Source organism: Hyperolius riggenbachi, chromosome 6 (assembly GCF_040937935.1).
Source record: "Hyperolius riggenbachi isolate aHypRig1 chromosome 6, aHypRig1.pri, whole genome shotgun sequence".
In the NCBI taxonomy this organism is placed as follows: Eukaryota; Metazoa; Chordata; class Amphibia; order Anura; family Hyperoliidae; genus Hyperolius; species Hyperolius riggenbachi.
In genome coordinates this window covers 370,995,897-371,022,190 of record NC_090651.1, presented here as the reverse complement: position 1 = coordinate 371,022,190, position 26,294 = coordinate 370,995,897, and the positions used below count along the sequence as shown (strand labels likewise).

Genomic DNA, 26,294 nt, shown 5'->3' with positions numbered 1-26,294 from the left:
GCTGATAATCTGATCGGGGGCCACGCCCCTCTTCAAGCACGGCCGAACTGCGCCTGTGAACACTGTGCCTGTGCTTGCGCGGTTGCAGCATGGCCTTGCACGAGCCTGGATAGGAGCACAGCCCTGATCAGCTGGAGGGTCCCGGCGAGTGGCGGAGAACTGGAGGAAGCCGAGGGAAGCCTCATTAGGGTCAAGATGCTTCCCTCTCTTTAGGTAAGTATTTGTTCTGAACCCAAGCTTCAGCACAAGTTCTCTTTAAAGAGACACTGAAGCGAGAATAAATCTCGCTTCAGTGCTTATATATAGCAGGGGCATGTGTGCCCCTGCTAAAACGCCGCTATCCCGCGGCTAAACGGGGGTCCCTTCACCCCCAAACCCACCCCCTGCAAAATCTACTACCAACTTGGTCGTAGATTTTGCTGCTCTAGAGGCAGGGCTAACGGCTGCAGCCCTGCCTCTAAGCGCCGTCTATCAGACGCGCATCGCCGCCTCTCCCCCGCCACTCTCAGCGAAGGAAGACTGAGAGGGGCGGGGGAGAGGCGGAGATACGCGCTGACAGACGCGCGTGAGGCAGGGCTGCGGCAGTTAGCCCTGCCTCAAACAGGAAGAGATCCCCGGGACTCCAGGAGGGGATTTGGGGGTGAAGAGACCCCCGTTGTGCGGCGCTATAGCGGCGGTTTAGCAGGGGCACACATGCCCCTGCTATATATAAGGGCTGAAGCGAGATTTATTCTCGCTTCAGACTCTCTTTAAACAATAATATAAAGTGTAGTTACCCAATTTCCGGAACCGGAGTGCTGAGTTTTTCCTCGTCCCGATTCTCCATTCTATAACGGGAAGATGAAGAGAGAGAATAACGTTAATATGAGTCACGAAGGTTACAGCAAACAGAGAGTCAGCAAAGTGAAGGCTGCTAGAGTCTGCCATTTCAAAGACACCGGTGGTGGGTTGACTAATTCACCCTCTTTTAAAATGACCACTTCCTAAAGTAACAGCTCCTACTCTACAAGCAACCTTAGAAGCATGGGAAAAAAAATTGCTTCTAATACTAAACAAAAACAAGAATTAATACCACTTAAAATTTCAATCAAGGCCTTGTCTCGGTGTATTTCTGACATCGATTTAAGACACTGGATAAAAGCAGGTATTGAGCAGGGATGATCGTAATCAGCTAATTACGATTATGCAAATTTTCACATACGTTTTCGCAATTACGTCTGTACCTAATTATGATTTTTAAATTCAATTGATTTTGTACATACATACATACAAAATGAATTACGATTTTCTCTGACATTACGCATTACAATTACAATGCGTAATTGCGAATTTCAATGCGAAATTTTGCATATGCAAATTTTCGGCTCACCATTGGTATTGAGCATTTCAATGATTTATTTATAGATAGCAATATGAAAACCTTCAGGCAGGGAACACACCTGACTGTTTTCGTACGCGTTTTCTGCACAGAAAAACTGAGAACTCATGTTAATCAATGGGCTAGTTCACACTTAAAGGGAACCAGAGAGGATGCAATATACATACCTGGGGCTTCCTCCAGCCCCATACGCACGGATCGCTCCCACGCCGCAGTCCTCCTCTGCCTGGAACCGCCGCCACCGGGTCCCGTCATTGCCGCGAGTCGGCAAGTCGGCCGGCGGACGCGGCCAATTCTCCGCATCACCGGGTTCTCTCCCCATACTGATACGCATGTGGCCGCTAACTGCGCAGCCGCATGCGTACATGTATGGAGGGAGCCCCTGTGATGCGGACAATTGGCCGCGTCCGCCGGAAGTGACGGGCCCGGTACCGGCGGATCCAGGAAGCTGAGGACGGCGGCGTGGGAGCGATTCAGGCTTATGGGGCTGGAAGAAGCCCCAGGTATGTATAAAATCTTTTTCTTTTTCCACCCCCCCCGTTCCTCTCTGGTTCCCTTTAATATGTTGTTCACGCGCAGAATAAAAAACTGACATTCTGCATCATGATTCTGCACATTTTGTCAGTTTTCTGTATCATTTACATGAGCTGCTCTGAAAAATACTTGGTGTGCAGAAAAGGTACGCAGAAAAACACGTGCAGAAAACTGAAAGACGAGTGTTTTCCCTGCCTCAGTGACCTGTGTGCAGAATTTGGTTTATCGGCTAATGAGTATTTTAACTACTTACCAATTCATGACTTTAGTCTTAAAAGAAAAGATTACCCTTAATTCCCAAACATTTAGCTGCATATTTGAAATTATGCATACATTAAAAAATGCCGCAGAGTAAAAAATGGCGCACCATTCGGCCGATCATAAAACGCTATTTACCGTTTTAATGTGAATACATTAAAACGGTAAATAGCGTTTTATAAAACAGCAGAACGGTGCGGCATTGAAAAATGCAGGGAAAAATGCAGGGAGCTAGTCAGGCAGAGGGGGTCGGGATGGAGAGGCAGCGGGCTGGCAGCGGGGGTCGGGCTGGAGAGACAGCGGGCAGTGGGCTGGCAGCGGGGGTCGGGCTGGTGGAGAGGCAGCGGGGTGGGGGGAGTAGGATTACGTAGCATTGGTATTCATTACCTTGTCCTGGCCGGCGATCGCTCCTTCACTTCATAGCTTTCAGGAGTCCTGCATCCAGCCAATCACCATGCGGCTTCAGTTTCCGCATGGTGATTGGCTGGATGCAGGACTCGTGCAAGCTATGAAGTGAAGGAGTGATCGCCGGCCGGGACAAGGTAATGAATACCAATGCTGCGTAATCCTACTCCCTCCACCCCGCTGCCTCTCCAGCCCGACCCCCGCTGCCAGCCTACTGCCCGCTGCCTCTCCACCCTGACCCCGCTGCCAGCCCACTGCGCGCTGCCTCTCCAGCCCAACCCCCGCTGCCTCTCCAGCCCGATCCCTGCTAAAAAAAAATTTTTAACATATAAAACGATAAATATTGTTTTAAGTTAATTACTGCAGCGCCATTCTGACACTATTGGCGCTGTGCGCCATTTTTGCCTGTCCCCGAAATTATCTTCAGGTCTCAAGGGAGGTTTATCTGCTCGGTAAGAAGATCTGCCTGAAAATACAGCTGTGATATTAGAAAAAGGTATCCGCCTTTGGTCTGTTGATCTAAAAAATCCCATCTCTAAATCTCTAAAATCTTTTTCTGGCTTGTACCCACTGTTCTCTTTAACATATGTAGCAATTTCGGTGTCAATAGCATGTACAGTATGGGGGTTTTGCTATTCACTGATAAAGTCATCATGAAATGACATGAAAATTATATGAAAATGTACTCAAAATTACCAATGATTATATGACATCAATTGAATCAACAGATCGTAATTACATATAGGCGTAATTGTGAAAGTTTACACAAAATTTTGCGTAATCGTAATTTGCTGATTAAGATCATCAGTACAATCAATCATTGGTTTATTACTGGCAGGCAAACTGGAGAGTGAGATATTAAGAACTAATGCTGAGAACATATGATGCAATCCGGCGATTATTTTTTGACATGTCTGTTTGGTTTCCGATCAAGAAAGGAATCGATTTTGTTAAGTTATCATTAAAAATTGATTCTTTTATCGATCGGGAGCAGTTTGGACATGTACAAACGGTACAACTTCCCATCCAATCACCTGTCAATCGGATGGGAAATTGCATCATGTGTTCCCAGCATAACAGACATTGGCCTCAATTCTGGTAGGGTTATCAAACAAATTACCTCATGTGAGGTCATTTACCTCATGAGGTAATGACATTTAGCAATTCTGGTAGGTTTTAGTCATGTTTTACCTCATGTGGTAAATTATGAGGTAATTCATGAGGTAATTTACCAAAAATAGCTATTCTCATGGAAATTAGGGGGCGTGTTAGCACATAATTTACCGATCAGTTTAAGACCTGCCGGTACCTGGACGTAAAGTCAATTTGCATGCATTTTGCAGTTTTTAGTGGAATTCCTATTGCTGTTTTAGTGGAGTTCCTATTCAGGTTGTGTAATAGAAAAGAATTGTGGAAATAAAACTCCAAATATTTACTGATTTTTTTTTTTTAAATAAGGGATGTCTATAATTATACTTTTCATAGGTTGCTACATAATCAAATACACCTTCCTACCTCAAAAAAAAAAAAAAAAAATCTTCCAAACTTATGGAAGACAAATCCAAATCCTAAGTTATGGAAGACAATTAAAGACTACTATTATTTATTTACTGCATGCTTACTACTGACATACCTCATGTTTTAACTCACTTTGGGCTCAATTCTGGTAGCGTTTAGTAAATAATTACTTCATGGAATTGGGATATAAGCCCGACGAAGGCTGCAAGGCCGAAAGCTTGCTTATTTTTTTTTTTTAAAACAAATTTTATTTGAATTTTCTCTTTGTTCAACAGTGCTTTGAGATATAAGTACAAGATTACAAAGTGTTATATAGAAAACAGATAAAATACAAAATAACTTCCTTATCTCGAAAATATGATAGCTGTGCTATAACTGGAAGCTTAATTAAACTTTCAATAATACAACACATTGAATCAACAAGGAATGCACCATTGAACAAAACCTTTTATCCCCATTCCCTCCCTCAGCATCCCCTCCCCCCCTACCCTTGTCATCTCTGGTTCCACTTTTTTTTTTTTAATTATTCAATAATTACTTATGTCACCTCCAACTTTCCTAGTGTGCCAGACAATTGCTCTGTTAAATACCATTTTGTGTCTTTAAAAGGTGATACCATCTCAATTATTTCTCTTTTGGAGAAGGTCTTTGTAATAAACTGTCTCCAGGTTTTAAGGAATTTTTTTGTGTTTTTTATCCTTGTGTGTCAAAGCCTCCAACCTGTCCATTCTCAGCAGCTGAATAAGTTCCTCTTTGACATCCCACACCGTAGGAGCGCTAGGATAGATCCACTTGTTAAAGATCACCTTCCGGGTGGCCATTATCATTAAGTGAGCTAAGTTAGGGAAATTGACAACTGCTGTCGAGAGAGCTTCCGGAGAAGGATTTCTTGGTGGAGTATAATGAAATAACATCAGTAACGAATTCACTTCTGGCTTGTTTTTGCTAATCGTGTCAATATAATTTGCTACTTTGTTTCAGAAAGCTGATATTACTGGACAAGTCCAGAGACAATGAAATAGATCCGCCTCTGAAAAAGCGCATTTTGGGCATTCTGGAGAATAATGCGCTGGAGGGTTTTTGTACTTTATATTGAATGCATATTTGGCCCTATGTATAAGTTTTAGTTGTGATTCCCTCCAGTTTTCTCCTGAGATTAGTTTATAGGACGTGCCGTACCCTTCAATAAATTTTTTTTCTATGTCCTCCCCTGGAATATCCCTCGACCAGCGAGACAAATTATGAAAGGCTTTGTTTGTGATGCAAATTTGTTGTAAACTTGTTTGTAATGTAGAAAGGGACAGTTTATTTGTGTGTGGAGATATAAATTTGTCAAAATCATTTAGGGAATATATCGATGGAGATTTACCCCCCTCATCTCGGACATAGGACTGCAGTTGACCATAAAACAGAAAGTGATGCTTAGGAATATCGTACTTTGATCGAATTCCTAAAAAGGACATAAGTTTGCCTTCTCTCAGATCAATGAGATCCCCAAGTCTTTTTATCCCTTTTTTCTGCCATTCGAGAAAACCCCCGTGGGCAATACTAGCTTGGAACCCCGGTAAACCCCATAAGGGCATATATTTAGACACACGCTTGGATGCAAGAAATAACTTGCATAGTTCTTTCCATGCCACCACTGTGTCTTTAATTACTCTGCTTGATTTTGTTTTGGCAGGGAAATCTTTTAGTGAAGTATGGAGTAACCCAGTCAATTCCCAGGGTTCTGCGAAAGCTGATTCTAAAGTAAAGTTAGAGTAGTAGCTAGTTCCATTTATCCAGTCTCTTATATTACGCGTGAGGCACGCTAAGTTATACCAACGAATATTTGGTATCGCTCCAATCTTTTGGGAGATGAAGCTTTGATAATGCTATCCTAACCTTGCCTCGCCTCCAGAGAAAGTCTGAAAAAGCTCTGTTTAATTGTTTTATATCTGAGTGTTTCAGTAGTAAAGGTAGTGTTTGTAGTGGGTAGAGTAGTCTTCCAAAGCTTACTGATTTTATAAGGGCCGCCCTCCCCATAAGATTAATTGGTAGAGATTCCCAGTTTTATAACTGTCTCTTTATGTCCGAGATGAGAGGTTGGTAGTTTAGAGCATAAAGTTGGCCAATGTCTCTGTGGAATGTTATGCCTAAATAAGTAACCTGGTTACAAACTTTCACCGGACGTTGGCCTTTACCAACTACTGGAGCCATTGAGGATAAAAACATTAATTGACTTTTTGAGATATTGATTCTGAAGCCACTAAAGCTCCCCACCTCATAAATTATATTCAATACTTGAGGGAGTTGGACTTTAGGGTCACTCATAAACAATAAGACATCATCCGCGAACATGGCCTGTGATACCCAGCTACCACCAACATCTACTCCCTTATTTTCCATTGCTAGTATCCTTGCCAGCGGTTCGAGTGCCAGGTTAAACAATAATGGAGCCAACGGACAACCCTGGCGAGTCCCTTTTTCCAAAATTATATTTTCCGATAAAAAGCCAGGGGTATATATTCGCGCTCCCAGATTTGTATGCATTGCCGTAATTAATCGACATATCGGGCCACTAAAGCCCATTTTGTCAAGGACCAGCATTAGCCAATCCCAACTCACATTATCAAAAGCCTTTTTGGCATCTATTAACCTCTTGAGGACCCACCCTTTACCCCCCCCTTAAGGACCAGCGCTGTTTGTTGGGATCTGTGCTGGGTGGGCTCTGCAGCCCCCAGCACAGATCAGAGGGCACGCAGAGCGATCAGATCGCCCTCCTTTTTTCCCCCTTATGGGGATGATGTGCAGGGGAGGTCTAATCGCTCCTGCTGGTGGCATGTTGCGGGGGAGGGGGCACCTCAAAGCCCCCCTCCGCGGCGAAATTCCCCCCTCCCTCTCCTACCTTTCCCCCCTGGTGATCCGGGCTGCACAGGACGCTATCCGTCCTGTGCAGCCAGTGACAGGACGTCCCCTGTCACATGGCGGCGATCCCCGGCCGCTGATTGGCCGGGGATCGCCGATCTGCCTTACGGCGCTGCTGCGCAGCAGCGCCGTACAATGTAAACAAAGCGGATTATTTCCACTTGTGTTTACATTTAGCCTGCGAGCCGCCATCGGCGGCCCACAGGCTATTCACGGAGAGCCCCCCGCCGTGAATTGACAGGAAGCAGCCGCTCGCGTGAGCGGCTGCTTCCTGATTAATCAGCCTGCAGCTGGCGACGGTCCTGCAGCTGCCACTTTGCCGACGCACGGTATAAGCGTGCGGTCGGCAAGTGGTTAAAAGAATTGCATAATTTCTACATGACTTGGGATAGGCCTTTACATGGTCTTGTACTAAGAGTAATTTGCGTATGTTTGCTACCGCCGACCGATTTCGTACAAATCTGACCTGGTTTGGGTTTATCAGTTTAGGTAGAATTTCTGCTAATCGATCTGCCATAATTTTGGAAAGTAATTTTAAATCCTGATTGATTAATGAAATTGGTCGGTATGATCCCGGTAATGTGGGATCTTTGCCAGGCTTAAGTAGGAGCTTGATATAGGCCACATTCGCGGAGGTTGGGTATTTTCCTTCTTTCAGGATTTTATCAAATAGAGACTTTAAATACGGAACCAATTCTTGGCGTAGGAGCTTAAAAAATTCGGGAGTGAACCCGTCTGGGCCTGGAGATTTCCTAGTTTTTAGTTGTTTAATGGCATCACTAATCTCTCCTTCTGTAATTGGTGCATTCAGGTCTGTTAAATCGTCTTCGGAGAGACTAGGTAGTGAGATCTTGGACAGCCAGATCTGTCCTTCTAAAGATTTGTTTGCAGATTGGTTTGTGTAAAGAGCTTGTAAGGAAACGCGGAAATGCCGCCGTCTCTCAAGGTGAGGCGGCTGTTTCCGCGTCCAGCATGGTGTCACAACGCGGAAAAAACGCTGCATGCCGCATAGGCAGTGCGGCGGAATCCGCATTGGGAACGGCGGAATCCGCATCAGAGGCGGCCCCCGCACTAGATACATTGCATGACAGTACTGGTGTGGCTGGGACTGATAGTCCACCAAGATTCAGACTTACACGCGCGCGAGCAGAAAGGCAGAGTTTAAATAGCAGTTAGAAGGGTGTCGGCTGACCAGCTGGGTCAGCTGACAAATTCCACTGCTCTCATTGGACCAGCAATTAGGGAGGTCCTGGAAAGGTCCTAGAGTATATATACTGCTGGTTGTTCACTTGCTCTTTGTCTGGCGTGCGATCACATACGTGGGAGCACCCAGATCCGTAGTCAGACCCTGAAGTGTGCCGGGACCAGCTGGAGCTGTAATCCTACACTTAGCTAGATATTTGATAGCTAAAGTACTAGTTTGATTGTGATTATATGTTATGACTTTTGCCTGCCTCGACTATCCTCCTGAACTCTGACCTTGTACCTCGATATTTCTGATACTCTGTTGCCGAACCTCGGCTCGTTCCAAGACTCTGTTTCTGCCTCCTGATTTTGTACCCCGATATATCTGATACCCCGTTGCCGAACCCTGCCTGTACTTTGACTCCGCCTTTGCCTACTGTATTTGTACTTTATCTGTCCGTGTGTGTACGACCTGGCTTGTCTGACCTCGAGAACCGACCTCACGATTGGAGGCGGTTCCCAGTCCTGTTAGTGACACTTCTTCCTGAGTGTCACTCTCGGACTTTCCTTCCTACTGTCAGTCTGACTCCTCCCGTCTTGGAGAGCTCAGGTCTGCGGAAGGAATACGTGCAGTTCTCCTTGCTGCACTGAGGCCTAGGCCTCCTAGTGTTACTGTTACACCAAAACACTACACTCTACTCAGGCGAACAGAGGTTAGTTTGTATATCGGATTATCGGTGAGACTGCAGATCACTTATAATCTGGTATATATCTGTATTTCCGGCGATACTGCAGATCACCGGTAATCAGATACTCTCTGCGCCCACCGATCGTTACAGAACGCCAGACCCAAAAAATGCAAATGGACGCACATACTGACCGTCTGGGCGCACTTGCCACTTCGGTGGAAAACATCAACCAAGTGCTGGGTAGCCACAAGACTATGATTGATGTCCTGTCAGGCTCTGTGCAAACCCTCCAGACGTCAGTTGATTCAGTGCGATCCTCTCCTAGTACTGACATACGTATGCCTGTACCTGATAAATTTTCCGGCCACAAGTCTGACTTCCGGAATTTCAGGAGTAGAGTGTTATCGTATTTCGAGTTGAGACCCCGATCCTCGGGGACTGAGACCCAACGGGTCACCTTTATTAAAACTTTGCTGTCTGGTGACTCCCAGTCATGGGCATACAACCTGCCTTCTACCGATACTGCTCTGACCTCGGTAGAGGAATTTTTTAAGGCCATGGCCGTAATCTACGACGACCCTGACCTTGCTGCATCCTCTGAGCGGAAGCTCAAACTTTTACGGCAAGGCAGGGGTCCAGTCGAGGATTATGCGGCCGAATTTCGTAGGTGGTCAGTTACGGCCAGGTTTGGCACTTATGCCCTGTTAGATTACTTCCTGTCTGGGTTGTCAGATGAGGTCTCCGACCTAATGTTAAGCCAACCCGAACCCAAAACAGTCGACGAGGCCATCTCATCGGCCATTCGAATCGACCGTAGGCTACGCCATCAGAGACAGACTAGGGGCAGTCATCGGCTTAGGCCGACCTCTTACACAGTGCCTCCCGCTGCACCCCTAGTAACTCCGTCTCCTTCTGTCTCATCATCTCCGGTCTTGCCTCCACCTGAGCCGATGCAGATCGGTCGGTCTAAATTGACCCAAGTGGAGAGAAGACGGAGATTGTCGGAACAACTATGTTTATACTGTGGTGAAGGGGGGCATAGGGTACGAGACTGTCTCATTAAGCCTAATAAGGATAAGCCGGGAAACGCTACCGCCTAGGAGTGATAAGGGGTGACACCCTAGGCGCCCAGCTCGCACCCCTGAAAGAAAGACGATTGCTCCTCCCCTGTACGATTACATGGGGGTACAAATCTGAAGCCACAGAGGCCTTTATTGATTCAGGCTCCGCGGCTAACTTCATGAGTTCCGAATTTGCAGAGAAGTTGGACATTCCTCTCACCCCAGTAAAACCACCTATCCAGGTTACTGCCGTGGACGACTCCCCGTTACAAAGGGACCGTCCGCTGTCCCAGACACCAGAGGTGGAAGTCATTACTGGGGTACTGCATAGGGAGAGTTTACGTTTTTTTGTGTTACATAATCTCCACCTCGGGCCTGTCTATGGACCCTGCCAAGGTATCCGCTGTTCTGGAGTGGCCTCAGCCGGTGGGGTTAAAGTCGTTGCAACGTTTTCTGGGTTTTGCAAACTATTATAGGAGGTTCATAAAGGGGTACTCCACCGTTATTGCACCTCTCACCAGTCTCACTAGGAAAGGGGCGGATACTACTCACTGGTCGCCTGAGGCCCTACAGGCATTTTCGACCTTGAAGGAGCTGTTCTGCACAGCACCCATACTAAGACACGTAGACACTTCCTTCCCTTTTATTGTTGAGGTAGACGCCTCAGAAGTCGGGGTGGGGGCTGTGCTGTCTCAACGTTCAGGCTTACAGGGTAGATTGCACCCATGTGCCTATTTTTCTCGGAGATTCTCTCCAGCAGAGAGAAACTACGATATAGGCAACAGGGAACTCTTAGCCATTAAACTAGCCTTTGAAGAATGGCGTCATTGGTTAGAAGGAGCGGAGCATACTATCACGGTTTTTACCGACCACAAGAATCTGGAATACATCGAGGGGGCTAAGAGGTTAAGCCCTCGTCAGGCTCGATGGTCCCTGTTTTTTTCAAGGTTCACATTCGTGATTACGTACACCCCGGGCAGTAAGAATACTAAGGCAGATGCGCTATCCAGGTGCTTTGAGCCAGAAACAGCACAGGCCTCCGTCCCTGAGACGATTGTTCCGCGAAAATTGGTGCTGGCTGCTATTGATACTTGGGAAGACTGGAAGGAGACGTTGAGCCCCTTCCAGCAGGACATCCCGGAAGGGAAGCCTGAAGGGGTCATGTTTATTCCCTTGCCCTTTCTTCTTCAGATCCTTGAAATGTTCCACGCACATAAAAATGCTGGACATCCTGGAGTTGCCAGAACACAGGATCTTGTAGCCAGGTGTGCCTGGTGGCCTTCCCTGTCTGTTGATTGCAGGGAATTTGTTAGGGAATGCGCAGTATGTGCTAAGAGTAAACCCTCCCGGCTGGCACCTGTCGGTACCTTACAGCCTTTGCCCGCCCCGAGTGAGCCATGGACCCACTTGTCCATGGATTTCGTGGGTGAGCTCCCCAGGTCTGAAGGCATGTCGGTCATTTGGGTGGTAGTCGACCGCTTCAGCAAGATGGCCCATTTCGTGCCCTTGAAAGGACTCCCCTCGGCTCAGGAATTGGCCGACCTGTTCATCATCCACATTTTCCGGCTGCATGGCATTCCGGAAAACATAGTGTCGGATAGGGGAGTCCAATTCATTTCTAGATTCTGGAGGGCATTTTGCCACCAAATGGGCATGAAGCTGTCTTTCTCGTCCGGCTACCACCCACAGACTAATGGCCAGACTGAAAGGATAAATCAGTCTCTAGAACAATTTTTGAGATGTTATGTTGCGGAGGCACAAGACGACTGGGTCAGATTTTTGCCCTTCGCAGAATTTGCTCAAAATAACTTGAGAAATTCCTCCTCCGGATTTTCGCCTTTTCAGGTGGTAACGGGGAGATCGCCCAAGTTTTCCCCCTTGCCAGTTGCCTCCTCTCCGTTTCCAACCCTGGAAGCCTGGCACAGGGCATTTAAAGTCATCTGGGGGAAGGTGAAGAGTAATCTGGAAAGGGCATTCCAGAGTCAAAAGGGTCAGGCTGACAAAAGACGCTCATTGGAGTGGAAGTTCCAGCCAGGAGACTTGGTCTGGGTGTCCACACGTCACTTAACCCTGAGACAGCCCTCAGATAAACTGGGCCCCAGGTTTGTGGGTCCATTTTCAGTGGCCAAGAAGATCAACAACGTTACGTATTCCGTTGATCTTCCCGCCAGCATGCGTGGGGTAAAGTCCTTCCACGTATCCCTGCTTAAACCAGCAGTCCATGTGGGTCCCACTCCTCCTCCTCCTGTGGTGGTGGACGACCAACCTGAGTACGAGGTAGAAAAGATATTGGATTCACGCATGGTACAGAATTCGGTACAGTACCTCGTACATTGGAAAGGGTACGGCATTGAGGAGAGACAGTGGGTACCGGGTTCACGCATGCATGCAGACGAGTTAAGGAGGGAGTTTCATGCCTTACATCCCGAGAAACCTGGTAGGAGTTGTCCGGAGTCCACTCCTCGGGGAGGGGGTACTGTAAGGAAACGCGGAAATGCCGCCGTCTCTCAAGGTGAGGCGGCTGTTTCCGCGTCCAGCATGGTGTCACAACGCGGAAAAAACGCTGCATGCCGCATAGGCAGTGCGGCGGAATCCGCATTGGGAACGGCGGAATCCGCATCAGAGGCGGCCCCCGCACTAGATACATTGCATGACAGTACTGGTGTGGCTGGGACTGATAGTCCACCAAGATTCAGACTTACACGCGCGCGAGCAGAAAGGCAGAGTTTAAATAGCAGTTAGAAGGGTGTCGGCTGACCAGCTGGGTCAGCTGACAAATTCCACTGCTCTCATTGGACCAGCAATTAGGGAGGTCCTGGAAAGGTCCTAGAGTATATATACTGCTGGTTGTTCACTTGCTCTTTGTCTGGCGTGCGATCACATACGTGGGAGCACCCAGATCCGTAGTCAGACCCTGAAGTGTGCCGGGACCAGCTGGAGCTGTAATCCTACACTTAGCTAGATATTTGATAGCTAAAGTACTAGTTTGATTGTGATTATATGTTATGACTTTTGCCTGCCTCGACTATCCTCCTGAACTCTGACCTTGTACCTCGATATTTCTGATACTCTGTTGCCGAACCTCGGCTCGTTCCAAGACTCTGTTTCTGCCTCCTGATTTTGTACCCCGATATATCTGATACCCCGTTGCCGAACCCTGCCTGTACTTTGACTCCGCCTTTGCCTACTGTATTTGTACTTTATCTGTCCGTGTGTGTACGACCTGGCTTGTCTGACCTCGAGAACCGACCTCACGATTGGAGGCGGTTCCCAGTCCTGTTAGTGACACTTCTTCCTGAGTGTCACTCTCGGACTTTCCTTCCTACTGTCAGTCTGACTCCTCCCGTCTTGGAGAGCTCAGGTCTGCGGAAGGAATACGTGCAGTTCTCCTTGCTGCACTGAGGCCTAGGCCTCCTAGTGTTACTGTTACACCAAAACACTACACTCTACTCAGGCGAACAGAGGTTAGTTTGTATATCGGATTATCGGTGAGACTGCAGATCACTTATAATCTGGTATATATCTGTATTTCCGGCGATACTGCAGATCACCGGTAATCAGATACTCTCTGCGCCCACCGATCGTTACAGAGCTCTATAAAAATCCCGAAAGATGGAATTTATTTCTTTTGGGTTATTTATTATATGGCCTGAGGGAGAGCGCAGTGACGTTATCACTGTAGGTTTGAACAACGGTTTAGCTAACCTGGACAAGAGGTTACCCATTTTATTAACAAATTTATAATAATATAGATCTTTATATGATTTAATATACATCTCTCTAGTTTTGAGATTTGCATCTGTGATCGATTTTGCTTTCAGCCAGTTCATCCTGGACTCTGGGGAGGGATTATCAAGGTATATTTTATGAGCTGAGCGTAGCTCGGTCAATGATTTAGTATATGCTTCATGAGATTGCTTACGTTTCCCTGCTATATAACTGATAATTTTGCCCCTAATAGTTGGTTTTGCTGCTTCCAAGAATAGGAAAATGTCTTTGACATGTTTCTTGTTTTCATCTTTGTATTCCCACCACCAATTTAGCAATAGTTGAGAGAACCCCTCATCTTCATATAAATATGAAGGAAACTTCCAAATTATATCTGTACCCCTGGGAACTATTGGAGAGTATTCAATTTGGATAGGTGCATGATCTGATATAATTAGATCCGCGATATTTGCTTTAACTATTTGTGGCATCGTTTGAGGGGAGACTAAAAAATAATCCAGTCTCGTCCAAGTATTATGCGGTGCAGAGTGGAAAGTGAATTCCTCTCCGTCAGGGGGAAGTAGCCTCCAGCTGTCGTTTAGGCCAGATGATTGTAGGTAATCCTGAAATAAAATGGATTTAGATAGTGTTAAGGGACTAGGATGAGATTTTGGGGATCTATCTTCCCGAATATTAGCTAGAGCATTAAAGAGGAGCTGTTAGGTATAAGGTCTCAGAGAAAAAAAACCACATATATCAGTAGCTAAATATTGGCTGTACTTACATTACATATGCATTTCACTGTCCACGTTTGTATTTCACAGAATTTTTATATAGTATTTGCAGAGAATGATGCTCCTGACAGCTCATGGCAGGTTCCATGTTTGTCTGTCTCCTATGAAGCCAAACGTGTCATCATGTCCTCCTTGCTTCCTGATGATTCAAAGACCCTAATAGACAACACCAGGGGAGGACTGGGACCTTTTGACCTGGGGGGAAAACACAACCTAGAGGCCCTTTTACGCTATCCCCAGTCCAAATGCATACCCCAGTCCAAATAAATATCTATTTTGTGTGCAAATGTATGTAGTGTACATCTTAATGTTACATTAACTACATTAACTAGTTCCTGCAAAAGGGATGTTTGAAACTATTTTGAAGGAGGAAGGATGGGAATACAATACACCTGTGGCTGCTGTGGCAACGGGAGGGGGGGGGGGGGTAGCTGCCAATGAGTGGTTCAGGAAGCATGGATTCATCCTGGCTGCTGGTAGTGGTGTGATGGTGTGGAGGATATATTCTTACCCCACTCTAGGCTCCTTAGTACCACCTGGCGAATGTTTAAATGCCACAGCCTACCTGAATGTTGTTGCTGACCATGCCCATCCCTTCATGACCAAAGTGTACCTGATGGATTCTGAAGGCTACCAGCAGGATAATGCACCATGTCACAAAGCTCAGATCATCTAAAACTGGTTTCTTGGACTTGATAATGAGTTGAGTGTACTTCTATGGCCTCCATAGTAATAAGATCTCAATCCAATAAAGGACTTTTGGAAAGTCATGCGGGAGATACACGTCACAAATGTGCAGCAACTGCGTGATGTTATCATGTCAATATAGACCAAAATCTCTGAGGAATGCCATTAAAACTTAAGGTAGTCTGGAGGCTAAAGTGGGTCCAATTCGGTACTAGCAAAATGTATAGCTATGAGATACATCAATTTCTCCAATTATTGTGTTTCTTTTGGGTCATGTATTAGACTTCCATTTAGTGACTATGTGATTATGTGCCCCTCAATGGCAAATGCAGAAACAATTACTCCAAAATATCAAATGCAGCAGTCACCCTTACTTACATAACATAATAATAAATACTGAAATGCAACAAGCATTACCCCACATAAGAAATGCTAACTTTTGCAACATATGAAAGCAGCAGTCATTAATTCACATATAAAAGCAGCAGTCATTACTAGAGTGGGGCCAAACCTCCGATTTTAGGTTCGCGAACCGGGTTCGCGAACTTCCGCGTAAGGTTCGGTTCGCGTAAAAGTTCGCGAACCGCAATAGACTTCAATAGGGGTGCGAACTTTGAAAAAAAAAAATTATGGTGGCCACAAAAGTGATGGAAAAGATGTTTCAAGGGGTCTAACACCTGGACCCCCAGGTGGAGGAGTGGGATACATGCCAAAAGTCCCCGGGAAAAATCTGGATTTGACGCAAAGCAGCGTTTTAAGGGCAGAAATCACATTGAATGCTAAATGACAGGCCTAAAGTGCTTTAAAACATCTTGCATGTGTATACATCAATCAGTCAGTGTAATTAGAGTACTGCTTCACACTGACACACCAAACTCACTGTGTAACGCACCGCAAACAGCTGTTTGTGTAGTGACGGCCGTGCTGGACTGGTGCGCACCATGGCGAGAACAGGTATGCAGTGGTGGGTTCACAGTACAGGTATGCAGTGGTGGGTTCACAGAACAGGTATGCAGTGGTGGGTTCACAGAACAGGTATGCAGTGGTGGGTTCACAGAACAGGTATGCAGTGGTGGGTTCACTGAAAAGGTATGCAGTGGTGGGTTCACAGAACAGGTATGCAGTGGTGGGTTCACAGTACAGGTATGCAGTGGTGGGTTCACAGTACAGGTATGCAGTGGTGGGTTCACTGAACAGGTATGCAGTGGTGGGTTCACAGAACAGGTATGCAGTGGTGGGTTCACAGAACAGGTATGCAGTGGTGGGTTCACAGAACAGGTATGCAGTGGTGGGTTCACAGTACAGGTATGCAGTGGTGGGTTCACAGAACAGGTATGCAGTGGTGGGTTCACAGTACAGGTATGCAGTGGTGGGTTCACAGAACAGGTATGCAGTGGTGGGTTCACAGTACAGGTATGCAGTGGTGGGTTCACAGAACAGGTATGCAGCCAGGGACAAGCTAAGCCTAACTAATCTTTCCCTATGAAAGAGAGTGTGCAGCAGCTCGCCCTACTCTCACTAATGCAGGCACACAAGTGACCGTAATGGTCACCGCTGCCTGCCTTTTAGTAGGGGGGGAGTGGCTCCAGGGGCTAGTGTAGCCTAATTGGCTACACTGGGCCTGCTGACTGTGATGTAGAGGGTCAAAGTTGACCCTCATGGTGCATTATGGGGCGAACCGAACTTCCGCAAAAGTTCGCCTGCGGGACGCGAACGCGAACCACTGAAGTTCGCATGGAACCGTTCGCAGGCGAACTGTTCGGCCCAACTCTAGTCATTACCATACTTATGAAAGCAGCAGTCATTACCCTATGTATGAAACAGCAGTTATTACTCCACATATGAAAGAACAGTGCACTCACTGAAGTGCACAAAAGCAATAAGAATCCTCTTAGATTTAAAGACAGAAAAAAGAGTCGCTTTAAAACATGCCACTGCCACACCTCCAGCCATGTCCCAAATTAATTTGTGGCCCGCAAAGCCATGGTGAAAAAGAGATTGTGGTCATAAAAGGTTTTGAGTAGTGCTCATGAGAGGAATAACATGTACATAATTCTATCAGCAGTGGCCCCCTCTCCCTGAAGAGAAAATAAGGCCCTAAATACAATACAAACAGACAGATGCAATGTAACAAAAAATAGATCTACTCTACAGTAAACAGTTCTTACGTAATATTCAAGAAAAAATATCTCCTACACCATAATTATGTAGCTGTTCCCCCAACAACAAAAAAATATATATATTTTTCTGCAGGGTGGGCATCAGACAACTTAACTTGCAGCATTTCTCACAACAATATAATTAGGAAGCACAAGGTATAACAATATGTACCTAGATAGAAAGTGAATAAAGCATAATTAGGCAGCACGTTCCCCAAACATAATTGCGGGCATTTCAAGTCAATGAGCAGGGATTCTCCCAAACTTGCTTGGCAGGGCTGGATTTACCATAAGGCACTGTAGGCACGTGCCTACATGCGCCTGATGATGGAGAGGCAGCTCATACCTTTCCCTGAGCGCCTCCCTCCCTGTGCAGAGTCTGAGAGGTTCCTCACCCTGCTCTCTGCATTCCACTGATGAATTCTCCCTTTAGTCAGGGGCACCTCTAGCTACTTAATACTGAGGTTCCTCTTGCAACCTAATTCTAAGGGGCACCTCTATCTACTTAATATTGAGGGTACCTCTGGCTACCTAATACTAAGGGGCACCGGTAGCTACCTATGATGGGCAAGGGAAATAAGGGAGAAGTGACAACTGGGACAGCTAGCACACTTGTGGTGCAGTTTGGCTGAGGTTTATAGGTTCGTGGAGGGTGAAGTCTAGGGTGCCAGGACATCCGTGCCTATAGGCTCTTGTGATGTAAATCTGGGCCTGTTGCTTGGTCACTTGCCCAGGCTGCCCGTATGGTACCTCTGGCCCTGACGTTAGGTGTAGCAGTGGGAAAGTTAGTGTTAGAAGAAGCGGTAGTGAGTAACAGCAGTACAAGAGTCAGTGTTAGAAATAATGGCAGCGAGTAGTGGTAGTAGGAGGGTTACTGTTAGGTGTAGCAGCAGTGAGACTAGGTGCAGCGTCAGTGAGGCTGGTATTAGGTGTAGCAGCTGAGAGGTTAGTGGTAGGTTTAGTGGCGGTAAGGTTGGTGTAAAGTGTGGCGGTGGTGAGTTTTGGTGACAGAGGTTAGTGCTAGGTGAGGCGGCAGTGAGGTGGCAGTGAAGTTAGTTATGTGTGGCGGCAGTGAGGTTTATGTTAGGTGCAGCACCAGCGAGGTGTTTTGGCAGTGAGGTTAGCATTGGGTGCAGTGGCAGTGAGGTTGGTTTTAGGTACGGTGCCACCGAAGTGTGGCAGCAGTGAGGTTAGTGCTAGGTGAGGTGGCCGTGAGGTTAGTGCTACGTGTGTCGATGGTGAGGTTAGCACTATGTGAGGTGGCAGTGATAGAAGTGCTAGGTGCGGCCGCAGTGAGGTTAGTGTTAGGTGCTGCAGCAGTGAGGTTAGTGTTAGGTCCTGCAGCAGTGAGGTTGGTGTTAGGTGCGGCGCCATTGAGGTGTGGCGGCAGTGAGATTAGTGCTGGGTAAGGCGGCAGTGAATTAGTGCTAGGTGCAGAAGCGGTGAGGTTAGTGGAAGGTGTAGCAGCAGTGAGGTTAGTGTTAGGTGGGGCGGCAGCGAGGTGTGTAGCGGCAGTGAGGTTAGCGCTAGGTGAGGCGGCAGTGAGGTTAACCTTAGGTGCGGCAGCAGGGAAGTTAGGGTTAGGTGCGGTGTTAGTGAGGTTAGCGTTAGGTGCTGCTGTGAGATTAGAATTACGTGCGGCAGCAAGATTATCGTTAGGTGCGGGGAGGTTAGGTGTGGCTGTGAGATTAGCGATGAGATTAGTGTTAGGTACAGTGGTGGTAAGATTAGCGTTAGGTGCAGCGGTGAGATTACCGTTAGTTGCACTGGCTCAATACGTTAGGTGCTGTGGTGGTGAGGTAAGCATTAGGTGCGGTGGTGAAATTACCGTTAGGTGCGGAGGTAAAATTACCATTAGGTGCTGTAGCGGTGAGGTTAGCATTAGATGCGGCAGTGAGATTAGAGTTAGGTGCGGTGGTGGTGAGGTTAGTGTTAGGTGCGGTGGTGAAGTCAGTGTAAAGTGTGGCAGTGAGGTTAGCGTTAGGTGCGGTGGCGGTGAGGTTAGCGTAAAGTGCGACAGTGAGGTTAGCGTAAAGTGCGATGGTGAGGTTAGCGTTAAGTGTGGCGGTAAGGTTAGCGTTAGGTGCAGCGGTGAGGTTAGCGCTAGGTGCAGTGGTGAGGTTAGCGCTAGGTGCGGTTGTGAGGTTAGCGTAAAGTGCGACAGTAAGGTTAGTGTTAGGTGTGGCGGTGAGGTTAGTGTTAGGTGGGGCGGTAAGGTTAGCATTAGGTGCGGCATTGAGGTTAGCGTTAGGTGTGGCGGTAAGGTTAGCGTTAGGTGCGGCGGTGAGGTTAGCGCTAGGTGCGGTGGTGAGGTTAGTGTTAGGTGCGGCGGTGAGGTTAGCGTTAGGTGTGGCGGTAAGGTTAGCGTTAGGTGTGGCGGTGAGGTTAGCGTTAAGTGTGGCGGTGAGGTTAGCATTAGGTGCGGCGGTGAGGTTAGCGTTAGGTGCGGCGGTGAGGTTAGCGTTATGTGCGGCGGTGAGGTTAGCGTTAGGTGCGGCGGTGAGGTTAGCGCTAGGTGCGGCGGTGAGGTTAGCGCTAGGTGCGGTGGTGAGGTTAGTGTTAGGTGCGGTGGTGAGGTTAGAGTTAGGTGCGGCGGTGAGGTTAGCGTTAGGTGCGGCGGTAAGGTTAGCGTTAGGTGCGGCGGTAAGGTTAGCGTTAGGTGCGGCGGTGAGGTTAGTGCTGGATGTGGCGGTAAGGTTAGCGTTAGGTGCGGCGGTGAGGTTAGCGCTAGGTGCGGTGATGAGGTTAGCGTTAAGTGTGGTGGTGAGGTTAGAGTTAGGTGCGGCGGTGAGGTTAGCGCTAGGTGCGGTGGTGAGGTTAGCGTTAAGTGTGGTGGTGAGGTTAGAGTTAGGTGCGGTGGTGAGGTTAGCGTTAGGTGCGGCGGTAAGGTTACCGTTAGGTGTGGTGGCGAGGTTAGCGCTAGGTGCGGTGGTAAAGTTAGCGTTAGGTGTGGCGGTAAGCTTAGCGTTAGGTGCGGCGGTGTGGTTAGCATTGTGTGGTGGTGAGGTTAGCGATAGGTGCAATGGCGGTGATGTTAGCTTTAGGTGTGGAGGCAGTGAAGTTAGCCCCCCCCAGCATAGGCGGCCATACAACCCGATATAGGAAGACAGGGAAATCCCACAGCATAAGTTCCAAAGAGCCCCCCACAGTAAGCCAGGGAGCCTCCTGCCAGTTTATGTGGTGATAGAGAAGGAGCCAGGAGCCAGGGAGACCCCCAGTTTGTAGGGGAGAGGAGGGTGATATATCTCACTCACCATTCCAGAGTTCTGCATTTAAAGGAAAGAACTACGCCAAAGTTTGGGGGCGGAGCTTCGCGGCACTTTGGGGCGGAGCTTCGTGGTAATTTGGGGGCGGAGCTTTGCCATGATTTTGGCGGTGGTTCCTGGGTTCCCTGCAATTCCCCCAGCAAAGTGCATCTTCGGGCTGGGGGTGGAGTTTGGAAGCCAGTGCAGCCAGCCAATGACCAATCTCAGGGCAGGAGCTCTCTCACCCAATGCCCTGGACTGTAGCCCGACATGAATGAAGAGCTACTGCTGGGGGCGGGGCTTTAGATTGAGCGGCCACAGCACTGCAAAAGTTAAAGTTATGACGGCTGCGCAGCCGGCCCTGGATGCCTGAGGAGGCGGCGGCCCGGGGGGAATCCGCCCCACGTCCTCCCGGGCCAGTCCGCCCCTGGACAACACTACAGTGCAGTGAATATTAATTAGCCATGTGGCTAGGAACAATATCGGACTCATGCAGTATACTCTAATGGAACATATGCTGTGATTTTTCAGTGCTTCTCACTAGCAGCCGAGGGGAGGACCCAAGGTGGGAAGAAGCAGCCCCAGAATGCTTTGCAGTAATGGTATGCGGCCTCTCGTACTTTTAAGAGCTTGGTGTAATTGTCTTCTTAAAACAGAAGGACATTTGCAAAAATTCAGTAATAAATGAACATTTGTGGTTACCCACAATGCACTACCACTAAATATGCAAATTATCCATTTTCACCCTTGTAAGCCAAGTAAGCATCCAGAACCGCTGGTGTATAGCAAGCTTATAGCTTTTAGTTTTACACAGCCATATCAAACCCACATGTAGACAGCCTGTTTCAGACTTTTGGTCCTCATCTGTACATGGCAAGGATTGATACGGCTGTATGAGATAGGGCTTGGACCAGTACAACAGAGTAACCAAGCAGCTCAGGGTGACCCAAACCACTCAGAATGTATAGGGGGATAAAAGGAACCAAAAAGCCCTCCTACTAAAAAATCAAAGCTTGGGAATAACAGCCTTGCTGTTCCAGCAAACATCAAAAGTAAGAGAGATTTTTAACTTCAGTATTGCCTTTTTGGCTTCTTTCTAAACTGTTTAACACAGGAGAATAGAGGTTTAAATTAGCTTTTGCAGCCTGACAGTTACTCTTTAAAATCCCCGCCTTGAATGATCTTCCCAGAGCCAGATGACAAAGTGGCTGTCAGCAATGAGCCAAAAAAAGATTTATCTTCCTCTGTAGGTGCGTAAACGTTGAACAGTGTGATAGTTTCTCCTGCTAGCTTTAATTGCAAGTTCACCCAGCGACCTTCCTTATCAGTAAATACATTGAGGACTTCCCCCTGTAAATTCTTATGTAACAAAATGAGAACCCCGCTTTGCGACCTCGGTCAGGAGACCCGTATACTTGGCCCACCCATGACTTCCTCATATATTTAAATTGTTCCTCTGATAGATGACACTCTTGAAGAAAGGCAATGTCTGATTTAAGCTTTTTCAAATGCTGCAATATCATAGATCGTTTACCAGGGGAACGGAGCCCCATTCACATTCCAAGATGTAATAAGCAGAGACATCAGGCTAGTATTGAAATATTACACACATTGCTACTATCGTACAAGTTAGATGACTTATAATTACGGACACCAGAGATGACTAGACCCCCCTAAACCTCCTGACGCCCCCTCCCCCCCCCCCCCCCTTAAAGCTAACCCCCTCGCTTTTTCTGTCTTGAAACCCTTAAGGATCTTTTTGGCAGATTTTTGGAGAAAAAGCGACCAACACAGAGAAAAAAAAAACATTGAAATAAAACAACCAACAAGATTCATGCAGATGCTCGTGACTTCACTTTTTTCCCGGATGTCTACCTCCACTCCAAGCTCCAAAGTCAAATCTCCCTCCTACTTTAGGCTTTTAGATATAAATTTTAACAAGAGAACAACTTAACATTAACTGGATATAAAACACTTCCGCCTTTCAGTCCAGTATGTCTAGAAACCATTTGTGTGCAGTGGCTGAAATATACATAGTTCTCTTCTAAAGGTGGCCACTAATGAGCCAATCTTTTTCATCCAATTTTACCAAATCTATGTAGTATAAGGGTAAACTGGCCAAATATATTGAATGGATAATTCAGGCAGTTACCTTATATTACATAGAAATGGTAAGATTGGATGAAAAAGATTGGATCATTAGTGGCCACCTTTACACAACAGCACCCCCTGCTGCCTGAGTGTAGAAAAATTGAAATGAAAAAAATTAGTTCAAAAGCTATCAATCAGCATTTGTTCCTGAGCTATCATTCAAAAAAGATAGCGCCTTTGCTGGAGAATTAAATGTATGTGTAGTATTTGAGTCATCCGTGACCCGCAATATGGCTGGATATTGTAACGCAAATTTCCATTTTTTTCTCCACACATTTTGCGCATGCAGCACTAAATAATTGGCGTTTTTTTGGAAGCCTCTACTGAATAATCATTAAACAGGCATATCTTTGCTCCCTGGTACTCAATCAGTCTTCCCAGATCGCGGAACGCTCGCAGCAGATCAGCTTTTTCAGCGAAATCCAAATACCTGGCCAGAACCAAGAGCGGAGGGCGATTGTCCGATTCTGCTCGTGGGGGGCCACCTCTGTGGGCACGTTCCACTTTTAAGGCTCTTTTAAATCCCAGCATTTTTGGTATTGTAACCATGCATAGTTCTCGTAGTGCTGTCGCTGCTATCGTTTCTGGCACCCCCACCACTCTTAGATTGTTTCGGCGTGACCGATTTTCAAGATCCTGCAGTTTATCACGAAACTGTTTATTTTCCTCCAATAGCTTATCATAGTTCTTTCCCACCTTGGCCCCCTCATCCTCTAAAGCTTGGACTCTGAGTTCGGCCTGGTCGAGTCTCTGGCTTTGGGCCTGTAACTTATTGTGTATGGCCTGGATAGAGCTGCCTAGTGAAGCTTGCAGCGTGGCCTGTAGCTCTGGTGCAAGCTGTTTTGCTACTTCTATGGCCAGCTTCTTAAATTCCAGGGGCAGCCCTCCACCCGAAGAGGTCTCCTCCGTGTCCCAGTCTGCAGCGTGCTGCGGGGAGGCTTCCCACTCCGGAGATTGTTGCTGCGTCACTGGTGCCTGTGATGCTTCGGCGGCCATCTTGCCCGTCTCCTCCTCCATGCTGTGGGTTTTCTGAGGCGCCGACCGCAGCAAATAGCGGTCCATCAGCCGGGGGATTAGCGGCGCTGAGGTCGGGGCTGTGTCCTGCGACTTTGCTGAGCGGAGCGGGGGTGCTTGCTTTGCCTCTCAGCCTAGGAGGGAGACTCGCCGTGCGGAGCTAATCTCTCACGCCTCCACCATCCGGGCGCCGGGACCGGAAGTCCCAGCTTGCTTATTTTTATTAATTTTTAGTTAGCCAATAAATGGTATCATTCTGATTTAAAACTTCTTGCTCTCACATAATTAGTTCCACCTCTACCACATGATAAATGCAGTGCTGTGACTTAATTGTGATATCTGTCACATAACATGGAGCCTTTTCAGCTTGTTCAGTGTTCAGGGCCCCCATATTTTGCTGAAATAAGTAAAAGTGATCTGACCAACGCATCCCCCCCCCCCCCCCAGCTTCTATTTTGTTTTAAAACAAAGCAGCCTCTGAAAGGAAAAGTGCTGTAACCCCCCCCCCCCCCTCCTGACCCCCAGCCTCTAAAAGTAAAAGTACTCACACCCCCAGTCTGTAAAAGTGCTGACCTCTCCCCCAGCCTCTAAAAGTGCTCCAACCCCCCCCCCCCCCCCTACCCCCAGCCTCTAAAGGTAAATGAGCTGGATTGTTTTCTTTCTTTTTTTTTTTTATAATAGATGCCTATACATTTACTTTTCATAGGTTGCTACATAATCAAATACACCTTCCCTCCTCAAAAAAAAAAAAGTATTTGATTATGTAGCAACTAATGAAAAGTATATTTATAGGCATCCCTTATTTGAAAAAAAAATTCAGTAAATATTTGGAGTTTTATTTCTACTATTCTTTTCTATTACACAGCCTGAATAGGAACAACACTAAAACAGCAATAATAACTCCACTAAAAACAGCAAAATGCATACAAATTGACTTTACCTCCAGGTACAGGAAGGTCTTTAACTAATCGGTAAATGATGTGCTAACATGCCCACTAATTTCCATGAGAATAGCTATTTTCGGTAAATTACCTCATAAATAACCTCATAATTTACCTCATGAGGTAAAACATGACTAAAACCTACCAGAACTGCTAAATGTCCTTACCTCATGAGGTAAATTACCTCACATGAGGTAATTTGTTTGATAACCCTACCAGAATTGAGGCCATTATAGGAATCCCAGATTCCTCTTCCTGTAACTCCGAAGGCCAAACACTTGTAACAAGGCCACATGCAGTTTGCATTGGTGTCTACTGTCTACTAATGATCTACAGTGTATGCTATTTGTACTATAGTACGTCACCTCTGTTAGTCAGTAACAGAACAAATATCTGATTCTGCCGCCTTTTTTGTTGTTGCTGTTGTTGTTTTTGTGGGGAGGGTCTGGATTTGCCCTGAAGCTAGCTAGTATTCCCAAGCCGTGTTCTTCTGCACCCTCCCTCAACCCAAGATCCTGGACCCCGGAGCTGTGACTGCTCTCTTGCACCACAATTCTGGTGTAAACTAAGAAAAAAGAAAACTGACAGGTTCTCTTGGGCCGTCAAATCGCTAAGTAATGTGTCAGCTGTGTACAATAATGTCAAATATTTCCTGCGAGGGCAAAGTCTAGGGAAATACTTCCAGCTGCAGGTCGTTCCCCGACACATTACAGTACAGGAAAGGGATCCCCGCCGGCTTCTGCTGCAGGGACGTCCGCCATAACACCAGACATGTGCTACGTGCAGAGACATTTATACACACACTGACACACAAACACACGCAGACACCCACATAGACACTTACGCTCATATGTAGAGGAGGAAACTGCAGGGCAAGCTACATAACTTAAGAAGTTTGTAAACTTTGGCGAGCCTCTCCCTCTCACACCTTCCCGGCAGCCGAGCCGCTGCTTCTGCGCCTGCTTCCTCTGATCTGTACAGTAAAAGGAAATCCTCCGCTACTGGCCAGAGCTGTCACCTGACCCCACCCCACAGGCATTCTATAGACACGCTTCTATACTCAATAACATGTCTGGATTGCTTTAACTATTAATAGAAAAGGAAACTGTTGTAAGAGAAGTGGAGATAACTTTAGGTCATGCTGCAGTCACACCTCCTGTCACTCACCCTCCGTTCGCCTCCTGCCATTACGTAACGCAAACTACGCTACTTTGTGTACGAGCGGGGATGCAGATTGCAGATAAGTTCCTGGCCTTGCCCCTCTTCCAGAATGAAATAGAAAAAAGGGTGTGAGGGCATATGACAGCCTAATATCTTAGTATGTAACCGTGCACATATCAGGTGTTTGCGATTCTTAAAGGAGTTCTATACTGCACCTGGCACCCTAAACTTTGTCCTCCATGAACCTACAAACCCCCACCGAACCGCATCGCAAGTGTGCTGGCTGTCCCAGCACTCATTTTTCCCTTACTTCCCTTGCCCATCGTAGGTAGCTACAGGTGCCCCTTAGTATCAGTTAGCCAGAGGTACCCTCAGTACTAAGTAGTTAGAGGTGCCTTGAATTAAGGGAGATCTCATCAGTGGAATGCAGAGAGCAGGGCGAGTAACCTCATTTACGCTCTGCTCAGAACTCTACATAAGGAAGTAGGAAGGGAGGCAC

At 46.9% G+C, this 26,294-nt stretch overlaps 1 protein-coding gene across 1 annotated transcript in view; it reads right to left on the bottom strand.

Moving 5' to 3' along the window:
- LOC137521939 (uncharacterized) overlaps nucleotides 1-25,580 on the bottom strand; it is a 39,105-nt gene extending 13,525 nt beyond the window's left edge. Inside the window, exons 1-2 of the mRNA XM_068241890.1 lie at nucleotides 25,479-25,580; nucleotides 777-827 (exon numbers count right to left, since the gene is read on the bottom strand). Of these exons, the coding sequence (XP_068097991.1) occupies nucleotides 777-826 (50 nt within the window). The 5' untranslated portion in view covers nucleotide 827; nucleotides 25,479-25,580. The remainder of the gene's footprint in view (nucleotides 1-776; nucleotides 828-25,478) is intronic.
- Nucleotides 25,581-26,294: the final 714 nt, after the last annotated feature.